This window comes from Suncus etruscus, chromosome 6, assembly GCF_024139225.1.
Source record: "Suncus etruscus isolate mSunEtr1 chromosome 6, mSunEtr1.pri.cur, whole genome shotgun sequence".
NCBI classification, from domain to species: Eukaryota; Metazoa; Chordata; class Mammalia; order Eulipotyphla; family Soricidae; genus Suncus; species Suncus etruscus.
The window spans coordinates 77840639-77862785 of NC_064853.1; the positions used below are offsets into that span (position 1 = coordinate 77840639).

Sequence of the window (22147 nt, forward strand, 5' to 3'; positions counted from 1 at the left end):
CTGTTTTCCTTGTGCAAAGTCTGGATGCAAAGCCAGCAGAGAGGTTTTTAATAGGTATGGGAGCCAGTGCAGCCGGGGATTGTGAGGAACAATCGAAGAATAACATAAATGATGTGGGTGTGGGTGTGCACAAGGGTTTCTTCCTAGTCAGAAAAGATTTCTTCAGAGTAAAAAAAAAAAGTATCTTGCAATATGGTCAGGAAACTTTTACTTGATTTCAATAGGATGACATGAATAATAAGAGGAAAAAATGGTATCCTGGAGGGGCTTCATCAGTGGGTAACTTGTGTCTCTTACCAGGAGAAAAGGTGAATTACATACGCCTAGAAGGTAAAGCTATGCAGGGGGGTTGAGTCTGGCTCATATAATAATGAGAGACACTAAGCTTGAAGTAGAACTGTATCTAATAATGAGACTCATATAAGAATGAGATACATATAATAATGAGACTAAGCTTGAAGTAGAGTATTCAATGACATTTTACATGTATGTAAGCTTTAGACAAATCCATTCAGAAAAGCTGGGTTCTAAGATGTTTTTGTCACTCTTGAGGAGCCAGGGGGGGCATGTCTCCCATGGGTAGCCCAGGCTGTGGCATTGAACCTAGGTCAGCTGTTGACCACCTTTTCAGTTCACATTTATCTGGTACAATGTTAAAGTCACAGGATCAGCTGCTAACTGCCTTGTTTGTTTGTTTATTTGTTTATTTTGGGGTCACACCCGGCGCTGTTCAGGACTTACTCTTGGCTCTATGATTAGAAATCACTCCTGACGATCTTTAATACAGAAGCATGATACCAACAACAGAGACTATGTGAGGAATGGAGGTGTATTGCCACTACAGACGATGACTTGAATTGGACAAACTAGTTTGCCTGGAGCCTAGAGTCAGTTCTGTGCCAGGAAACTTCAGGGGTAGGGTCTCCTTGTATTTAGACCATAATTTGTCTTTCCATGTCCCTTATGTGCTCCTAAGAAATAGTATGTACTACAACTGGGGATTTGAGGGACAAAGTAATTGTATTGTACATGGGTTCAGTTTTGTTTTTCTTAATGTTCTTTGGCTGAAAGTTCAAGGCTGGGATATCGATGGGACTACCGAGAATTCTGTTTATGGGTGATTGGGCTTCCACTGTAACTTTACCCTGTCCTTTTTCTTTGCATCTTTGTTGTTATAATTAAAATAATAAAAAAATTATATATTTATAAAAAAAAAAAAGAAATCACTCCTGGCAGGCTCAGGGAACCACATGGGATTCTGGGATTCAAACCACTGTCCTTCTTCATGCAAGGCAAACTCCTTGCCTCCATGCTATTTCTCTGGCCCTTGCTAACTGCTTATTCATTTTACATTTGTGTGGTGTGATGCTATGTACTTCTTTGGCAGGGAAGAATTCTTCCTAATCCCTCTGTCCATTATTTACATGTTAAACCCAATCATAAATGGCTTTGGGTGTTCTTCAAGTTTTGTAAGTAGCTTTCTTTCTCTGTAGTTTCACAACCCCTGATATTTCATTTTCTTTTTTTCTTTTTTAATAAATAAATTATTTAATTGACTTACCAGGAAATACAGTTACATAGTTCATGATTGAATTTCAGTCATGCGATATACAATACCCATCCTTTCACTGGTGCACATTTCCTGCCACCAATGTCCCCAGTTTCCTTCCTACCGTTTCTGGACTTTGGTTTACTAAAACAAAACACGAGTCTTTTCAACTACTTACCATTAGTTGATTGGTCAATAGTGACTGGCCACAACCAAAGGAGTATGGTCATTCATGAGATTCCAGGAACAACTCCCCCTCCTCCTCCTCCTCCTCCTCCTCCTCCTCCTCTTCTTCTTCTTCTTCTTCTTCTTCTTCTTCTTCTTCTCCTCCTCCTCCTCCTTCTTCTTCTTCTTCTTCTTCTTCTTTCTTCTCCTCCTCCTCCTCTTCTTCTTTCTTCTTTTTCATCTTCTTTCTTTTTCTTTCTTCTTCTCTTCTTCTCCTCCTCCTCCTTCTTCTCCTCTTTCTTCCTTCTTCTTCGTTCTCTTCTTCTTCTTCTTCTTCTTTCTTCTCCTTCTTCTCAACCTTCTCCTTCTTCCTTCTCCTCCTTCTTCCTCCTCTTTCTTCCTTCTTCTCTTCTTTCTTCTCCTTCTCCTCATCCTCTCCTTCTTTCTCCTTCTCCTTCTTCTTCCTTCTTCTTTTTCTTCTTCTCTTCTTCCTCCTTTTCCTCCTCTTCCTTCTCCTCCTCCTCCTTTTTTTATTTTTCTGATTTTTGCGACACACTAGGTGGTACTCAGGGATTATTCATGGCTGTGCGCTCAGAAATCGCTCCTGGCAGATTCGGGGTATCATATGGAATGCTGGGGATTGAACCTGGGTTGGCAAAAACCCTACTGTTGTACTATCGCTCTAGCCCTTCCAGGAACTTTTCTAAGTGGAAGCATTGAGCTTTTACCACACCACAGACTATTGTAGACAGCACTGTCATGGATGCAGATCTGATAACTTTGGAATGCTTATATCCTGAATATTGGTTAAGGTCATGATATGCTACTTTTAATAATGAAAAAGAATCTTAATAGTGTGTGTATCCTTTTTCTCTTATCATTAGAATCATTTAAAAATATTGTTGCCATAAACTTGAATTTTGAGTGTAGAAAACAATTATCAATAAAGTCCTTGAAGACATAATAAATTTTAGACTTCTGGATATCACTGAGACTAATAAATGCTTTTACTGAAATTTGATTATTTTCTTAGTTATTATATTTGAGCAAACTGTATACTGTCTTTAGTGGACTTTTATTATAAATAAGGACTTAATCCATTTTAAAGATTGTGTGTGTATATATCTGTGTCGTAAACTTTATCCTTGAGACAAAAACTTCTATTGGGTAAATAAAAAAGACATTGGTTTTTGAATTTTGACTTCTAATTAAGATAAAAATTTTAATGTTCTTTGAACAAAATAGATTTCATGGAAAACATATGTGCCCACTATCAATTTAAGTATTCATACCTTTCATAAATATTGAACTTAGGTAGTTAGTTAAAATGAAACAGTTTGGAAACATCAGATCACTTTAATAAAGCATTTTCACGAAAGACAGTGAAAATATTTAACTAAAGTTATATATCATTATTGTAAATCAAATTTTAGTAGTTCAAAATGTCATCATCTAAATATAGAAAAATAATTCTTTATAGATAATTTAGATTAGCAGAAACATTGAGATTCCAAGAGCCACTTTAAAAGTAGAAAATCCATGAAATACAACCAAATTTATGCGGTACAGAACAAAATTATATGTTTTACAGACCACACCCTTATCAGCCTCTATAGTAACAACCGCTGTTACCAGTTCCAGAGATATTATGTACTGTGGGCATGTTCATCCATGCTTCCCTTTCATTTGATTTTCAAAAATAACAGTGCTAACTTGATATTACTACCAAAATGTGTCAACCATGTCATTTACTAAGGCCTCTGGTTTTTTTTTTGGGGGGGGAGAACTAGGGGGATTGGCTGGTATTCAGGAGTGCAGGTGGCCCCTACTCAGGAATCCACATGTGAGGCTCATTGCAGGGGCTCTGCGTTGCCATGGAAGTGTCTGCCTGTGCTTGGAGAACATATGCTGGTGATGGAACCAGGATAGGTCAAATGCATGGTCTGTGCCTTATTCTTTGTACCAATTCTCCAGCTTAAAAGTTTCTGGCGGCTTAAAAGTTCTACGTTTTTCTTAAGCATGTCTCTATGTGAGTTTCTATGTGTGTTTCTAATAGTTTAGGCCTCTCTTTGCTACTGAAATGCCCAGAACCTCTCACTGTTATGTTTCTTTTAATCTGCTTCTTCCTCATTATCCCTCCTAAAGCCACTGCTTTGTGATTGGCTTGCAAACTAAGATCATTTTTTAAAAAGTGGTCCTTCTGTGACTCATTTTGCTTATTAATAGCATGCATCAAATGGCAAGACTTATTTTTTTGTAGCTTAATAGTATTCTGTGTGCACGCATGTGCGTATATACCAAAATTTCTCTACACATTCATTTGACTTGGGACATTTGAGTTATTTCCATATCTGAAAGTAAGTATTGTACAAATAAGTATTGTAGTGTTTCAATGAATGTAGGTATGCAGATATCTTTTTGTGTCCCTTCCTTCCTTCTTTCTTTTTCTTTCTTCTTTCTTTTTTCTCTCTTTTTTCTCTTTTCTCCTCCTTCCTTCCTTCCTTCCTTCCTTCCTTCCTTCCTTCCTTCCTTCCTTCCTTCCTTCCTTCCTTCCTTCCTTCCTTCCTTCCTTCCTTCCTTCCTCCTTCCTTGTGAGGAAGAGTTGTGTGCAATTTTAGAGCCCATTAGAATTGATAAGAAATTTAATTCTTCATTATGTAACCCTAACAAGTCCTTCTCATCAAGTGTAGTATAAGAGTAAGACAACAATGGACAGGTTTTGGAATCCAAAAATTTAGCTCGAGTTTTAGCTTGTGAACTTACTAAAAGGATGAGGCCAAAGAGACAGTGCAGTGGATTGAGGGGACATACATTCCATGTAGCCTACCTGGGTCTGTCCCTGGACCCAATATCCTGTGAGCCCTGCCAGGAGTGATCATTAAGAACAGAGCCAGGAGTAAACCCTGAGCATGCCCTGAGCACAGCTTGATGTGACCCAAAAGCAAAAATAAATTTTTATCAAAATATGTTATCTCTCTTCTCTGAACTTCTTTTTCCCCGTCAAACTTTCATTGAATTCTGCTACAAAAGATAGTACCTGGTCTTTGAAACATTCTTTTTTTTTTTTTTTTTTTTGGTGGTGGTTTTTGGGTCACACCCGGCAGTGCTCAGGGGTTACTCCTGGCTTCATGCTCAGAAATTGCTCCTGGCAGGCACGGGGGACCATATGGGATGCCGGGATTCCAATCACTGACCTTCTGCATGAAAGGCAAACGCCCTACCTCCTTGCTATCTCTCCGGCCCCATTTGAGACATTCTTGACCTTAGTTTCTTCCTCTTCTCCTAGGTTGAAACCCTATCAAAAGTATAACTTGAGTTAGTTTCAGTTAAAAGATGTCCTTGAATAAAGAAAAGTAGTTTTTCCCCCAGATGTATTCTGTAATTTAGCTTGCAAACAACTACTGATTTTGTTCAACTTAATGTCATCACTATATGATGAAATAGTAGATATAAAAATGTATCAATTTAATGTTGCTCCTATGTTTATGTTTGTGAAGAGTCAAAACTGAATTCTAGACATCATTGCTCTCTTGAGAATAGTTAAATCCTAAATCGCTCAGGATAAGCACATTTGTTTCCATTTCCTCTCTCAAGAGGTAGATAGACTGTTATATTCTAGGATACAGTTCCCCACTTGAGGAAATGGCCCACTCATCTCTCCTTATAAGATATACTTTGCTTTTAATCACTGTGGAGAAGTTTTTGTTTATGTTCTCTCAAGCATGATTTTCTCTGTTTTTTCCTTCCATTATTTCCTAAATAAATTCATTTTACTGAACAAACAAAATCATTGAGTATAAAAAAATGAATGAAATCTAATCAGTATACCCAGCCCATTGTGATTGATAAGCTTATTTTTTAAAATGTATTTCCTTAGGAATACTGTAGTTTTTTTAGGAGATAATGTAATTTTAAATTTCTTTTTGCATCTTAAGAAATGCAATGTTTTTTTGGACCAGAGTGATAGCACAGCGGTAGGGTGTTTGCCTTGCATGCGGCAGACCCAGGACAGACCTGGGTTCGATTCCCGGCATCCCATATGGTCCTCCAAGCCTGCCAGAAGTGCAGAGCTAGGAGTAACACCTGAGCATGGCTAGCCAAAAAAAAAAAAAAAACACGCACCCATAAAAAAGCAATGTTTTTTATTTTTCACTTTTATAATTAAAGGAATATATTTCCATCTACTTTCCTGGAAAATTTCTGAGAACTTGTTACTTTAACACTGGAGGCATAAGAAGGATTTGCAATTTTGTAGATACTTTGATTTTCTGTTTAATACAATTGCATTGCCACTGTGCTAGGTAATTGAGTAATACTTGCTCTATTAGGCAATTCACTATATCCCAGATCTCTCTCTAGACTTTATATTTTTTGAAGTTCAAAAGCAGTTGTGTGAGAAAGAAAAAAAAAATCTGGTGAAGAGGACTAGCTTCATGTGTGATGCTATTTTCCTGCACTCTTCAGTGGCGGGTCTATCTAGCAGGTTGGCAAATTGGATAATTAATTAATTGCTGAAGGAATAAGCCCTAGATCAGAAGAACGCAGCCTCATGTCCTCACTGTTTTTATTCTTCCCTATATGTCTGATAAATCCTTCAAATCTAGGATCACTGACCCCACAGTTGTATCTTCACTGAAACACTTGTCTTCCAGCTTAATTAGCTCAAAGATATAAACAATTGGATGGCCAGGGACAGAGAGGGCTTCATGTTGTACAGTGAATTTTTACTTTCAGACACTTTGGAAAACTTTTGTTTTCCTAGAGACACTGCCTCAAAACTTTTAGAATTGCCATTAAGAAAAGCATTTAAAATTGAAGTCTACACATAAAAAATGACACTATTTTATGTGTATCTCTGTGAGTGTGAATTTTTTGTAGGTAACTTTATATTTAGATGTAACATCAAACTAGAGGAAAAGAAAGATTGTGAAAAATTTCTGTAAGGGACATCACGATTACTTAACCCAGAACCAGTTGTTTTTATTTTCTTTCATTTGTTTTCCAACCTGCACTGCCACCTCTTCTTATTGCGTGCACCACACACACACACACACACACACACACACACACACACACACACACACACACACACACACAAGCAAGCAAGCATGTACTCCCTCTCCCTGAACTATTTGAAAACAAAATGGCAAAAATCAAGTGTCTTTACTCCTAATATATTGATATTTTTAGGTGACAGGTCATTCTTCTAATAATGATAGCATAATTACAGAAAAACTAACAAATTAAATCCTGATACATTGCTATTACCCAATCTTCTGTCCCTTTCAAACATCCATTAGTTGTTATAATGTGTTCCTGATTACACCCTTCTGCCTTATATTTCAGTTTCCAGTTCAAGTGTCTCTCATTCCTGTAAATGGGTGCTATTTCTCAGTTCTTTTGGTAGATCTTGCTTTTGAAATTGTTAAGAGATTAAACCAGTTATATAGAATTTTAGATCTTTGTGATATGCTGCTTCTGCCTTCTTGGCAGTAATATCATAGAGGTGGAAGTACATGGAGATTCCAGGCACATGGTATTCATTTACCCCTAACTTAATAAAATTAATTTCAATCATTTAAGTATACTATTGTCCATTATAGTTTTTTAGTTTTAGTAGTGTACTTATACATTGCATTTAATAAGAATTGCTACTGTGGGTTTAACTTGTTTTCCTTTCATTTTTTTCTTCAATCCAGTTTTTGTCATTGTAATGATTTTCTATTTCCTCTACATTTATTATTTGACATTGTGCTGAAGAAAAAGCTTTTTCTTTTCCTGTTTTTTCATTTGTTTTTGTTTTGGGGCCACACTCAGTGGTACGTAGTGTTTACTTCTGGCTCTGCACTCAGAAAATATTCCTGGCAGGCTCAGAGGACCATATAGGTTGATGGAGATTGAACTCAGGTCATCCATGTACAAGACCCTACCTTGTACATGTAAAAGCCCTACTGTGCTATCACACCATTCATCTTTTCCCCTATTTTTATATCCTATTTTTATGCCTTTGTTCACTAGTAATAATTCATTACAATCATGTTTTACTTTCTTACTTTGCCAGCCCAGATTTAGCCTGAAAGGACTTCCTTCAGTCAAAAGATCCCTGGGTCCTTTTGATACATCCCTCCCCCACCTTGATACATTCTCCTTATGTTTTGAGTACTTCCTTACTTTTTGGTATGATATGGTGTTACAGGTACATTTTATATTTTTTGTGTATTCAAGCTCAGGATAGATATTTCTCTAAGACTTTCTGGTTCCTATCTATAAATAATAGTATGAAGAAACCATAATCCGTGTTTTTATAAAGGGAATAAAGTTATGGAATATTGAATTTACTAAAATCATTATATGGTAGATATGTATGTTCACATCTGAATTTTGTTACAAGTCTCAAATAGAAGAGCATTCATTTCATATGAAATAATCATAAGTTTTGACAAGAAATAAAGACATTTTTCATTTTGTAGTCAATCGCATTACAGTTTTGAGTACTAAATCATCTTGACATTTATGAAGGAGCAAATGGAAAGTGGGGAACTGAATATGTTAACTATAAAGCTATCATTTACTGTTCTATTAAAAAACAAAGATTTCTTTTCCATCTGTGGTCTGAATGCACCTATTTGTGTTCTCTCCCTCTGCAGTGGAATTTCTCTGGAGCCACACAACAGAGAGCATGTGTGTTGGCTATATGTCAGCCCAGGACGGGAAGGCCAAGGTAAGCGGGAAGACAGGAGGATAACCTGAACACCTTCAGTTATCACATGAACCTTAAACTGGCTAATTTTTTTTCCTCCCCTTCCCCCTAAACTGGCTAATTTAACAAGAATAAATACATACCTTTTTTTGTTTTGTTTTGCTTTTGATAATGGAAAAGGGGAGGACTCAGGAGAACAAACAAACAAACAAACAAACAAAACTTTATTTTCCTAATCTTGTTTCCTGTTTCTGTTGGGAATAATTAAAAAATGAAGGGGCCAGACCACAGCAGTAGGGCGTTTGCATGCGGCTGATCCAGGATGGACCTCGGTTCTATCCCCTGGGATCCCATATGGTCCCCCTCAGCCAGGAGCAATTTCTGAGCACATAGACAGGCGTAACTCATGAGCATCACCGGGTGTATTCCAACCCCCCCCCAAATAAAAGGTATAGAGAACCTGGAAAGGAAGCTCATGGACTGACAGAACTGAGTGATTTTGCAAAAGTATTGGAATAAATAAAGGAAAACAAGGCATATATCGTTGACTGCCTACATGTGGGAGGAAAAAATGGCCAGCATGCTAAAGAGTATGATTTCTGTGCCCTAGAGCATCTTTTTTTTTTTCGGGCCACACCCATTTGATGCTCAGGGGTTACTCCTGGCTAAGTGCTCAGAAATTGCCCCTGGCTTGGGGGGACCATATGGGACGCTGGGGGATCGAACTGCAGTCCTGATCCTTGGCTAGCGCTTGCAAGGCAGACACCTTACCTCTAGCGCCACCTCGCCGGCCCCGCCCTAGAACATCTTGACATGGTGTCCTCCTAAGCAGTATCTGGATACCAGATGCCTGTGATAGGCATCCTTCAGTCAGTCATGAAAATCTCATAACACAATGTCTCCTGATTTGCCTTGCTTACCTACCCTACACATACAATGGTTGAGGTTGTGAGTAAGGGACATAATTTGTGGATTTTATCTATTTTTACTGTCCTCCTGTTCTTCTTCATAAAATTTTTCAACAGTTGTGGAATATGATGTTTACTAGGCATGAAAGCACCTTCTTTGCCAAGCTGGGAAATTGGGCAGCCAGCCTCCTTTTGGAAGACATGATTTATTTTGCACACTAGGAAAGAGAAGTTAGGTAACTTCTGACATAAGTTGTCTGATATGGACTCAATCTTTAACCAATTAAGAATACATATAAGAGGGATCTGGAGAAATAGCATGGAGGTAAGGTGTTTGGCTTGCATGCAGGTCAGTGGTTCAAATTCTGTCATCCCACATGGTCCCCTGAGCGCTTCTGGGTGTGAACCAAAAACCAAAACCAAAACAAAACAAAAGAAGAAAAAAGAATCCATATAAGAAAGAATCATTTATTGCTCATTCATCACATAATGCCTTTCTTGACTGATCTGTATTTATTATCTAGAAAATTAGTGGCATCACAAGACTCCTATGAGTATTGTGAATGGGAGCATTTTGTTAGGCAGAAAGTGGTTTATATGAATAAAAAGTGGATTATATGTATGCATCTCCTCTCCCTTTTGTCTTGCCCTACCCAAAACTGTATTCCTTCTTTTGGTTATCTTATCTCACTTGAGCATGCATAAAGCTTTCTTTAATTCAGAGATTCTTTTAAAGAGAAGGGCATAATAATTATCCATTTTAATGGTGAGTTAAGGATATAGAGCAGCACTAGCGGAATTTTCTGTGAATATGTAAATATTTGCTTTACATTTATGCTCATGCTCTATTTTCCAATAGGATAATGCTATTTATTGATGACTAAGAGTCCTAATAAACAGAATTTCTTTTTTTCCTAAGTTTAAATTTAAAGCTACATGTAGTTAATGGCTACTGTATTAAATAGAACACTTTTAAAGAATAAATGGAAAATGATTGTTTAAATAATTATTTTTAGAACATTCTTTTCTTTCCATGGGTAAATGCTTCCTACTTATAAAATAAACCTGATAAACCCCAGGAATCCTTGCCCAGGAATGGCTTGAAACCCTTACATTTCTCTCACTCCTTACATATGACTATGAGCAACTGCTGCTTCTGAAAAGATGAATTTCTGTGGGGTGAACCTGTTTGTGGGCTGGACTGGCAAAGCCAGTGAGGACAAAGTCTTATCCTTCAGTCCATTGTGTGGCCCATTGTTATCCCTGCCAGTGACCTGTTTAACTTTTTTTTAACATGAAACACAGTTGCAAGAAGCCTAGAAAGTCCCACAATGAGTCTAAAAGCTTTGCCTCAATTGCATTGCTTGACTTCTGGTAGACTCTGGTTTTCATATTGCTGGTAAAGCCTCCTAAGTGGTCATCTTGATTAGGTCAATAGATACAGCTGCTGCTCTTGCCTCACTCATAAATTCTGTTTTTCACCTTCTTGCAGAGAGTTAATCCCTTCCTTTCTCCTTTGAGCTTGTAGCTACAAATGCTTTTAGAAGAAAAGTAAAAGAGCCCCAAACACTAATTCTTTGGCTGCTAAATTTTATTGATCAAAAAGAAAAAAACAAGCAAGCCAGTCTGTGGTCATGAAGTCTGGAATTTACTTGTATTGCAAATAAGACAAAGTCATAGATGGGAAGTTGTGCCTAATTGAAAAAAAAAATGGACTGGGCCAGAGAGATAGCACAATGGTAGGTCATTCGCTTTGCATGCTGCTGACTCCGGAGGGATCTGGTTCATTTCCCAGCATCCCATATGGTCCCCTAGCCTGCCAGGGGCTTTTTATGAGTGCAGAGCCAGGAGTGGTCCCTGAGCACTGCCAGGTATGGCCCAAAGACCAGTCAATCAATCAATAAAAGAATAAAGTTTAAAAAAAAAGAAAAGAGACTGTTATAAAATTTGTCTTCTTTTTAAGAGATCAAGACTGTGATCTAGTCCACTGGTTTATGGACTTCTGTGAAAGAATTGTTGAATTCCTGGCATATCTATTCAGCATGATGACCAGGGTGTGAACTATGCTCTCTCATAAAACTGAATGCCACATGGAAAAATTATTAAAAAAAGAAGCAGCTAGGGGCCGGAGAGGTGGCGCTAGATGTAAGGTATCTGCCTTGCAAGCGCTAGCCAAGGAAAGATCGTGACCGCGGTTCGATCCCCCAGCATCCCATATGGTCCCCCCAAGCCAGGGGCAATTTCTGAACGCTTAGCCAGGAGTAACCCCTGAGCATCAAATGGGTGTGCCCCCCCCAGGAAAAAAAAAGAAAAGAAGCAGCTAATTTTATATTAATTTAAAAAATTCCTAAAAATTTCTTCTTTCTTCTTGTTACCAAACTAAAACCTAAATCCACCTGTCCATTTGGATGTTTCATGTAGACTAGCAGTGTTTAATACAAGCTAAAGCCTTGAATTAAAACTCTCTCCAATGAAATGAAATTTTCCTATACATGGATGTACATGGAATCTAATATGCTGAGTGAAATGAGTCAGATGGAGAGAGATAGACACAGAGTAGTCTCCCTCATCTATGGGTTTTAAGAAAAATAAAAGATATTTTTGCAATAATTCTCAGAGACAAAAGTGAGGAGGGCTGGATGGTCCAGCACATGACATTGAAGCTCACCACAAAGAGTGGTGAGTACAGTTAGAGAAATAACTACACTGAGAACTATCATAGAATGTGAACGAATGAGGGAAGTGGAAAGCCTGTCTAGAGTACAGGCGGGGGTTTGGTGGGGAGGAGGGAGATTTGGGACATTGGTGGTGGGAATGTTGCACTGATGAAAGGGGGTGTTCTTTACATGACTGAAACTCAACTACAATCATTGTTTAAATAAGTTGTTTAAATAAATATACAAAACAAAACTTTCTCCAAATCAGATTAATTGGAGAGGTCATCCAGTGGGTAGAACATTTGCCTTGCACATGTCCAAACCAGATGTGATCACAATCATACTAGATGATCCCTGGAGGCCACCAAAAGTGATTCCTGAGTACAGAACCAGGTGTACTCTGCATCACTGGGCATAACCTGTGCACCAATGAATATGACCCTAAATCCAAATTAAACAAATTCCCCAAAACTCTCCTCAAATCATAGTATATGGAAAAAGCTATATAATAATTAGTATCATCAGCAGAATTCACATAGAACTTGATTAGAGGTATATTTTTGTTTCTTACAAGTTTCTTTTTTGTTTCTGAAAGAACATTTTTATAATTAAATTATTTGTTTTCTAATTCTCTTCTGCAGCATGAGTTCAAGAGATTTTTTACATCAAAATTATCATATTGATATCAGTTGGCTTTGAAATGAGATCCCCTGTAGCCTATATTTATTCTGCATAGATAGAAGACAGTTAATGAACAGTTTCTAATAAACATCCATTGTACACAGACTACTATAATGAAAACATGTTAAAATTAGTATGTAGTAAAATATGCATGGAAGGCCATTTTTTGTAGCAACAGTGATAAAAATTGTTATGAAACCTCAGCCTTGAGGAGAAGCCACAAATTTCATATTAGTTTCAGGGAAACATAAATTTAGGTATATAATGAAGAAACCAGGCAACAATTTGACCATTTGATCAAAATCAGTATCAGCACTGAAGACTATTAATGAACTTCATGTGTGTTTGGAGATTACCTAAGGAAGATACAACATCCTCCCAGAACTCCAGCTGCAAGTGTATGCCCTGACTCTGAATATAAAGAAACACTAGATAGTTCTAAAACAAGGAATATTCTGAAGTTAGAAATAAGGGAATGGGCGAGAGGATACATTTGCGGCAGGAAATGTACACTGTTGAAGGGTGTTGTGCAATATATGACTAAAATTCAATCATGAACAGCTTTGTAACTGAAAAAACTGTAATAAGAACAATTTTGTAAACCTCGGTGTTTAAATAAAGTAATTTTTAAAAATAAAAAAAATTGATGGATTTCAGAACAAAGTTTTCTAAGTTTCTTTAGTTTTCTAAGAGGAAAGTGAATTTTAGAAACTAAAGAAGTTGTCTGTGATTGGTGGATCTGTAGAGATGTAATGAAGTTTAGTTTAGTGGTTCCATAGACAGGTGTGGGCAGGAGTTGGAGAGATGATGGCTAGAGACTATGGAGAGCAATTTTTAGGTGATGAAAATGTTTTGGAATTGGACCGAATAACTTTACAAACATATGAAAAGTAGTATATTAAACACCTATTTAAACATAAATTTTATGAGTACATAACATTTTTGGAGCTGTAAAAATGTTCTGGAATTGGACTTGCATGATTTTTTCCTAAGTCTACCAAAATTACTAAATTAAATACATATTTACAAGGTACATTCATGGCATGTTAATGATCTCTCATTAAATCTGTGAAAATATCAGCAGAGTTTATTAAGTTACTACCAAAATAAAGAGGTGAAACATACATTCATCTTAATAACATATGCTCACCTAAACTCCGTTTTTATGATTAAGGGAGTATAGGAAAGAGGACAGAGAAGAGAAGGAAGAAGATGAGAAAGGGAAATAATGGGGGAAGAGTGATTGGGGTTTCTGTTATATTGGTGACTGCGTGAGGAGAGCTATAGCTGTAAATCCAAAGCACAAACTCAGCAACATTGAAAACATTGTATTTAAACTATAACCAAGAAAATTTGTAGTGTTCCTGTCAAGCTGGCAGGCAGGAGATGTAGGATGACGGAAAGGGAAGAGATAATGGTGTATGGGACTACTAGTGTGAAGTTGTCCTTGGTGTGGGATTATTATTGAAACATTATATGTCTAAAACTCGATGATCAATTAACTTTGTAAATCACAGTTCTTTCATAAAACATTGTAAAAATAAATTACAGTGTGAAGGGAATATTCTTACTAGGTACTAGTAAATAAGTGAATTCTTTTTTTTTAAATTGTTTTGAGGGGGGGCCCGGAGAGATAGCACAGCGGTGTTTGCCTTGCAAGCAGCCGATCCAGGACCAAAGGTGGTTGGTTCGAATCCTGGTGTCCCATATGGTCCCCCGTGCCTGCCAGGAGCTATTTCTGAGCAGACAGCCAGGAGTAACCCCTGAGCATTGCCGGGTGTGGCCCAAAAACCAAAAAAAAAAAAAAATTGTTTTGAGGGGCCACACCAGAAACAGCCAAGGCTTTCACCTGGCTCTGTGCTCAGGGGTCACTTCTATTGGGACTTTGGGGATCATATGGATTCTGGGGATTGAACCTGGATCAGCTGTAGATGAGACCAGAACTTTGCCCCCTGTACTATCCAGCCCCAAATGAATGAATTCTCAAGGACATTGGTGGAAGGATTGTGACATTGTGGTGGTAGAATCTGGGGGGAGTAGGAATAAATAACAGTACCTAAGTATTTTTCTACTCTGCAGATCAAGTTTCAGTAGGTCAAATTTGAAAGATTTTAGCTGGTGACTTAATCCATCAGCCCAAGGCAGTCAGGGAGACAGTGGTTCTCTGCAGGCAGAAAAAGAGCCAGGTTCTCAAGCCAGGACCCCACTTGAAGAAGCCAGTTCAAGTAGGTGTTGGGCTGGTTGCAAACAGCAGTTCTTTTGCTCCTAATAGAGGGAAAAGGGGTTGGCACTCCATTGCCAAGGATAAGAAAAGAAGTAAACTTTGTTTAGGAACAGTAAAATGTAACAGCATGTTGTAAGAAGCATAGAACAAAAAGAAAAGCTATTTAAATTTGAAACATCAAGGGACTACTTAAAATAAAAACTGTTATTTTAAAGGTGACCCAAGTGCAGGGAGTTGTTAGAACCTATACAAAAAAGATAAATTTATAATTATCTTCCTTCAAGAAGTGAAAACTCTGTCTTTTAGGAACTGGGATCATCTGACTATTTCCTGCTGACCCAGAGCATTGTGGGGTTGCCAGTTTCACTTCTTGATATCTACCTAATAGAGGATAAGGAAAATGACAAAATTGGATTCTTAGAAGCTTCAAAAGATAAATAACTACATTCTGATTCCTGTACAGACATTTCCTCAAAAAAGAAATACAGATGGTCAAAAGGCACATGAAAAAATGTTCCACATCATTAATCATCTGGAAGAGGCAAATCAAAACAACAATGAGGATCAGAGTATGGCACATATTACCAAAAAACAAACAAGCAACCCCAGTTACAACTAGTGCTGCCAGGGATGCAGGGAGAAATGAACTCTTTATTTGCTGCTTGTGGGATTGTTATCCAGTCCAGCTCTTCTGGAAAACAATATGGATATTCCTCCAAAAATTGGAAATTGAGCTCAAATATGATCCAGCAATACCACTACAAGGGTTATGCCCTAGGAACACAAAAACACAATACAAAAATGCTCTTGGCACTCCTATGTTCATTGCAGCATTATTTACAATAGCCAGGATCTGGAAACAATGCAGGTGCCAACAACATATGAGTGGCTAGACAATGGAATCTACACAATAAAATACTATGCAGCTGTTAGAAAAAAAAAAAACGAAGTCATGAAATTTGCTTATAATGGATGGACATGGAGACAATTATGCTGAGTGAAATGAGTTAAGAAGGGGAGGGGTAAACATAGAATAATCTGATTCATTTGTGAAATACAAAAAAAATAAAAGATAGTATGGTAATAATATCCAGAGACAATAGAGATGAGAGCCTGAAGGAACAGGTCATGTTATGAAACTTATCACAAAAAGCAGTGAGTGCAGTTGGAGTATGAACTGTACTGACAATTACCATAATCAGAGAGAGCAGTAGAATGCCTACTGAAGAGAGATGTGTGTGTGGGAGAGGGAAGTGAGGGACATTCATCGGTGGCAGGAAAGTTACACTAGAGAGGAGTGGTGTACTACAAAATTCCTGTAAATATGTTGCTTAAATAAATTATTTTTTAATTTTTATTTATTAATTTATTGGTTGATTTTTAGGCCACACCCAGCGGTGCTCAGGGGTTACTCCTGGCTCTGCATTCAGAAATCACCCCTGGTAGGCTGGGGAAACATATGGGATGCCGGGAATTTAACCGAGTCCCTCCTGGGTCAGCTACATGCAAGGCAAGCACCCTACCGCTGTGCTATATCTCTCCAGCCCCCAAAAATCATTAAAGATTAAAAAAAGAACACCTATGACATTTTTCAAAGAAGTGGATCAAATACTCTTGAAATCTGTATAGAACAATAAATGTCCATGAATAGCTAAAGGAATCCTCAGGAAAAGGAAATGGGAGACATCACTTCCCCCAACTTCAAATTATACTATAAAGGGTATTAAAATCTTATGGTACTGAAATAAAGACAGACACTCAAAAGATATAAATGCAGCTGAACTGCTTGAAAACAGAAGAATCCTTCACATGGTTTCTTAAAGTGATGAAAAGGCTAAAACCTTTCTGAGTCTGAGAGATGTCGACTTCCGATGAGGTGCATTGAAACCCAGAGTTTCTGTTTGGATTGTCCTCTGTAAAAATATAAGCATAGCCTTTCCCTCAAATGATTAGATTATCTGCTACCCAATCTTTATCAGTTTTCACCCAGATAAGTGAATTGTTTTCTGAGTCTGTGCATCTTGAAAGTGTCTTTCAGCAGCTGTAAGGGGTTCTCCTTGAGGTAAATTTTAAAAAATTAAAGAAAATGATGTTAAGGAAAGGAAATCAAACAGAGGCATACATAACCCCTTTACTATTTTTTAATAATTGAAGTTTGTTTGTTTGTTTGTTTTTGGTTTTTTGGGCCACACCCAGCAGTGCTCAGGGGTTACTCCTGGCTGTCTGCTCAGAAATAGCTCCTGGCAGGCATGGGGGACCATATGGGACACCGGGATTCGAACCAACCACCTTTGGTCCTGGATTGGCTGCTTGCAAGGCAAACACCGCTGTGCTATCTCTCCGGGCCCTAATAATTGAGTTTTGAGAATTCTGTCACCATGTTCAATAATGGCTTGTCTTCGTGGATTATAAGGGGTCCCAGTGATATGTTTGATTTGCCATTCTTTGCAAAATGATTGAGAAGTTTTACTAGTGTAGGCTGGACCATTATCATTTTTGATGGTCTTGGGAACATCCATGCCAGAAAAAGCATCGTAATAAAAAGGAACAATTGGCTTTAGCTCTTTCTGAAGTAATAGGAACAGTCCATATAAAATGAGAATAAGTCTCAATAACTACATGTAGAAATGGTTTCTTTGGGAAAAGTTTAACTTGAGTGATCTCCATTTTCCATAATTTATTTGTCTGCAGACATTGGGGGTTAACTCTGGCCACATGAAAGGTATAATTCAAAGGAGCACAAATGGAGCAAGCACTGACAACCTGCCTGGCTTGTCTTAGTTGGATATCCTAGTGTATATGAAGGCAATGGGCATTTGTGCATAAAGCATTATGCTCTTCTACAGGTGACTTAAATATTGGCATTGCTAGGTGGTTAGAAGATTTGTTTCCTAAAGCCATTGGAACAGATAGATCAGATGAGCTCTTATATAACTTTGTATTTGAAAAACATAAATATTAAAATTATTATAAATCATGTTAGCACATAGTAACTTAAAAGATGATCATGTGTATGTTATTGGGTGATTGAACCCAGAGCCTGACACATGCAAGGTCTAGCACTGAGCTATAACCTCAGTCTCAATATGTCTTTAATTCTAAAAAAAAATTTTCTTTAGTGTTAGCCTTAAACATGTAGGAAGTATTCATGAATTCCACTAAGCATGGATGGTATTGTGGAGCCTTCTTTGGTGGTGTTGATCATGAATTTCTAAAAAGATTTCATGTGAGAATTGCAATACTGGCTCATGCATTGTTACTGAATGAATTTACCATTCTAAATTTATCAAGAATTACATAATTCCAATTTGATTTTAAATAAAACCACATTTTATCTCCATTTGATAATCTAGTTCCCATATTACCAAAAAACTAAGAGAATGATCCATGGCAAGTCAGCTGTCTCAGATTAGGCACTGCCAACAAGAAAACATCCAAGACAGTTAAATTTGGCAAGTGTACTTATGGATACAAGGAAGAATGGTTAATAAGCTTTTTAACATTTGCTCATAATTTTAAATTTAGAAAACTGCATTTTTCCCATGCACTTAAGAGAGCTAGGAGGTTCTGTCAATTCTATTTAGAACTCCATTAAACAAACAAGATTGTAGAAGACTTAATATGTGACAAACTTTAAACACCAATTTCTTCAGCAACAATTTACTTCTGAGAGTGGTTAGTAATTAGTTTTATGTCCTCAATTTCTCCTGATGATTCATTTGACATTGCTCCAAAGTGATAAATAGAATTAGCACCAAGGAGGAATTTACTACATTGACCAAAGCATAAATTTTCTCAGTAGTGTTAATCATATTTGCTTAAATAAATTTCACTTTAAACACAGTCTAGCATGTAGTATAGATCTTTGTTAACATAAAATATCTATTACTTGGACTTGTATTTTTATTTTTGTAGAGCAACATGAAAAATGATAACATTGATTTCTCTACTTCTACATAGTTAAGGAGTCAATTACTTTGCACTGTTCAGAGAAAGTGTAAATTTAATACCAAGTTTTATTTTGTTTGTCAAGTATGTACTATCCCAAGGAAGTTGGATAGAAACTTAGTCTTTAAATGGAAAGTTGGCCTTGATAGCCTTAAATGGAAACTTATCCTTATATTGACAAAATGGAGTTCCTTCTGTTCCAGGCTTCACAACATGTGCCAACTATTACCCACAGGACACACACCATAATATGTAACTAAGATAAGTGACCTTGAAAATTATTGACCAGGTTAACTATAGTGAGTTTTAAAATAGTATTTTTTTTTTTTTTTGGATTTACACCCTGACTCCTCACGTTGGCTACTCCTACCTAGAATACTTCTGACTTATACTTGGTTGAGTCAGAATCCTGACAATTCCAGGGGACTCCTAACTCAGGATTAATTTCTGAGCTCTCCTTATAATTTTTGGAGACTTTTCTCCAGCTCTAGAATGGTTGAAAAACTTTAGACAAAGCATGACAATACTTTTTTTTTTTTTTTTTTTTTTTGGGGCCACACCTGGTGACGCTCAGGGGTTACTCCTGGCTATGCGCTCAGAAGTCACTCCTGGCTTGGGGGACCATATGGGACGCTGGGGGGATCAAACCGCGGTCCGGTCCGTCATAGGCTAGCGCAGGCAAAGCAGGCACTTTACCTCTAGAGCCACCGCCCGGCCCCGACAATACTTTTTTTTTTATCTCAAAACAAAAAAGATTATGATTTTAATCTCACTATTCTTATTCTGTTAACTTTCTAATTTAACAGAGATGTTGATTTTTATGATAATATTTATGATGACACATTGCTTTCATGTCATTGTTTTTATCAACAAGGTGAAAGATAAAGGCTGAACCCATCATGTACACCCTCTATGCAGAGGTTGTAATGGCTTCAGAGCTTAGTACATTAGTACATTCCATTAAAATCTTTAATGAGTAATTCATGTGAGTTTGATTTCATTTGAAATTGAATCCAAATGGTTGTTTGAACACAGTACTTTGTCCCACAGTCCCATCTCATTAGTCATGTTTAGATTTGAGAATAAAAGCTGGAGTCATTGAATCAGTTATTTAAGTGTTAGTACTTTTACATACAAAATTTATATTTTTATGAAATTCAACTTCTCAACAGTTTTACACACTTCTGAAATATTGTAGATTTCACATGAAACACGGGTTTGTTTTATCCGTGTAAGAGTAGAGACTTTGAATTGAACTCTGAGATCCACATTACACATGTGTAACTGGTTGGAACTAAATAGTCACCATTTTGCTTAGGGGACATGAATATTCCTGAGGAATAGTTTATGCCTGATTTGCTTTATTTGAAGGCATTTTGGACTCTGAATGTTGTAGATTTTGAACTCTAAGAAAAGTCTTTGTGCTGCAATATATTTTCATTTCTCTTCCTTTCAATCAAATACTTATGTCTTTGTCTTTTCAAGTTATTTTTACTGTCGTGTCTATTCTTTTTAATCCTAAAAACTAAAACTCTTTTATGATAATTCCAATGCATGGTTTTTAAGTCCTGTCTATAAATTTTTCTGTAAATTTTTCTGTTTCTATAAATTGTTGAAAACTTAACATTTTAATATTAGTTAATTGAGACATTTGGACCTGTTTGAGCTACTCTCTATTTACATTCTTTTCAAATACTTTTGAATGCAATAATTGTAGGTACTGACAACTTACATTTATGCTTTTTTTGAGTTTTCATCACTATATTATGCATATTGGGACTGTGCTGTCTACCACAGTGTTAAAAGGATAAAAAGAGAGTTTAGAATGAGTGTTACATTAATACTGCTTTTATGAAATGTTCAAAGTACTTGGAATTGACTTCTTATTCACTTGAAATAGAAAATATTGTTTTAAATGTAACTCCTAACATAAAAATAAATCTGATTTCCTACTCTGGTAGCTCTTATAGAGATTAGGGCAAATTTTTGATAATTATAATCTGCCAACTCTTGTGCTTCATTAAAAAATTTATTATGTGTATTTTTAGTACAAAAGTGAGGAAGCTTGGCAAAACACACTCTTACTAATAAGCCCTAGTTGTCCCTGTATAAACCCTACTTATAGTAAAAGATTCTACAGCTTACTAAAGCTGCATAACCAGACTAGAGGACATGCTCTTTGAGGTGGTGACTTACTTATAGCAAGTTTCTGATTCTAGCAACTGTACTGTATTCTGTAGATCATACCTGGGATTTAAAAGAAAGAAAAAAGAAATTCCTTTTCTTATATTTTTACCAGTAAAGGTGGCAAAAATGCACTTCTGAACTTTATGTAGTCAATAAAATCAGGGTTACATTGTGGAGACTAATAATGATTGACTGGGGTTAATGCCTTAATTCTTTGGCTTTTATATTTCAGTTAATTAGAAACAGTTTATAGAGACATTGGTGGCAGGAAATATACATTGACAAAGGGATGGGTGTTGAAAATTGTATGACTAAAACTCAATCATAAACAACTTTGTAACTATGTAGCTCACAGTAATTCAAATAAAAAATTTATTTAATTAATTTAATTTTTTTTATTGAAACCATTGTGATTTACAGAGTTATTCATAGTTGGGTTTCAGGCATACCACTAGTGTTGACCTCCCTCCACCAATGTTCCTAGAATGCATTTCATGTCACCACCACCCTCTCCCCCAGCCTGCCAGCATAACAGGCCCACTTTAAGTTTGGATTGTTAAAGTTTAGGTCTCATGATTTTATTGTTATTAATTCTGGCTTAGATAGTTCTATCCTTTCTTAACACCAATAATGCACCTGACACTTCTTAGCCCCTGTATTGGAAGAAGAAGAAGATCCCACAATGAAGACTAAAAAGTTGTGACTACAGAGGTGGGGGAGAGAGAGAGAGAGAGAGAGAGAGAGAGAGAGAGAGAGAGAGAGAGAGAGAGAGAGAGAGAGAATGCCTGGCTCTGTCTGAGGCAGGTAGGGGTGGGAGGGAAACTGGGGACAGAGGTGGGGGGAGAGAGAGAGAGAGAGAGAGAGAGAGAGAGAGAGAGAGAGAGAGAGAGAGAGAGAGAGAGAGAGAGAGAGAATGAGAATGCCTGGCTCTGTCTGAGGCAGGTAGGGGTGGGAGGGAAACTGGGGACATTGGTGGCAGGAAATGTGCACTGGTGAAGGGTGGTGTACATTGTATGACAGGCTTAATCATGAACAACGTTGCAATTGTGGGAAAAAATATCTATTGATAACAACCAAATAACCATAGTGTTTAATTAAAGCAATTAATTTTTTAAGAATTCAGTTTGC

The 22147-nt window shown here is 37.1% G+C and overlaps 1 protein-coding gene across 1 annotated transcript in view; it reads left to right on the forward strand.

Annotated features, from left to right (window-relative positions):
- TASP1 (taspase 1) overlaps nucleotides 1-22147 on the forward strand; it is a 205785-nt gene that overhangs the window by 173921 nt on the left and 9717 nt on the right. The window contains exon 13 of the mRNA XM_049774347.1: nucleotides 8362-8435. Within this exon, the coding sequence (XP_049630304.1) occupies nucleotides 8362-8435 (74 nt within the window). The remainder of the gene's footprint in view (nucleotides 1-8361; nucleotides 8436-22147) is intronic.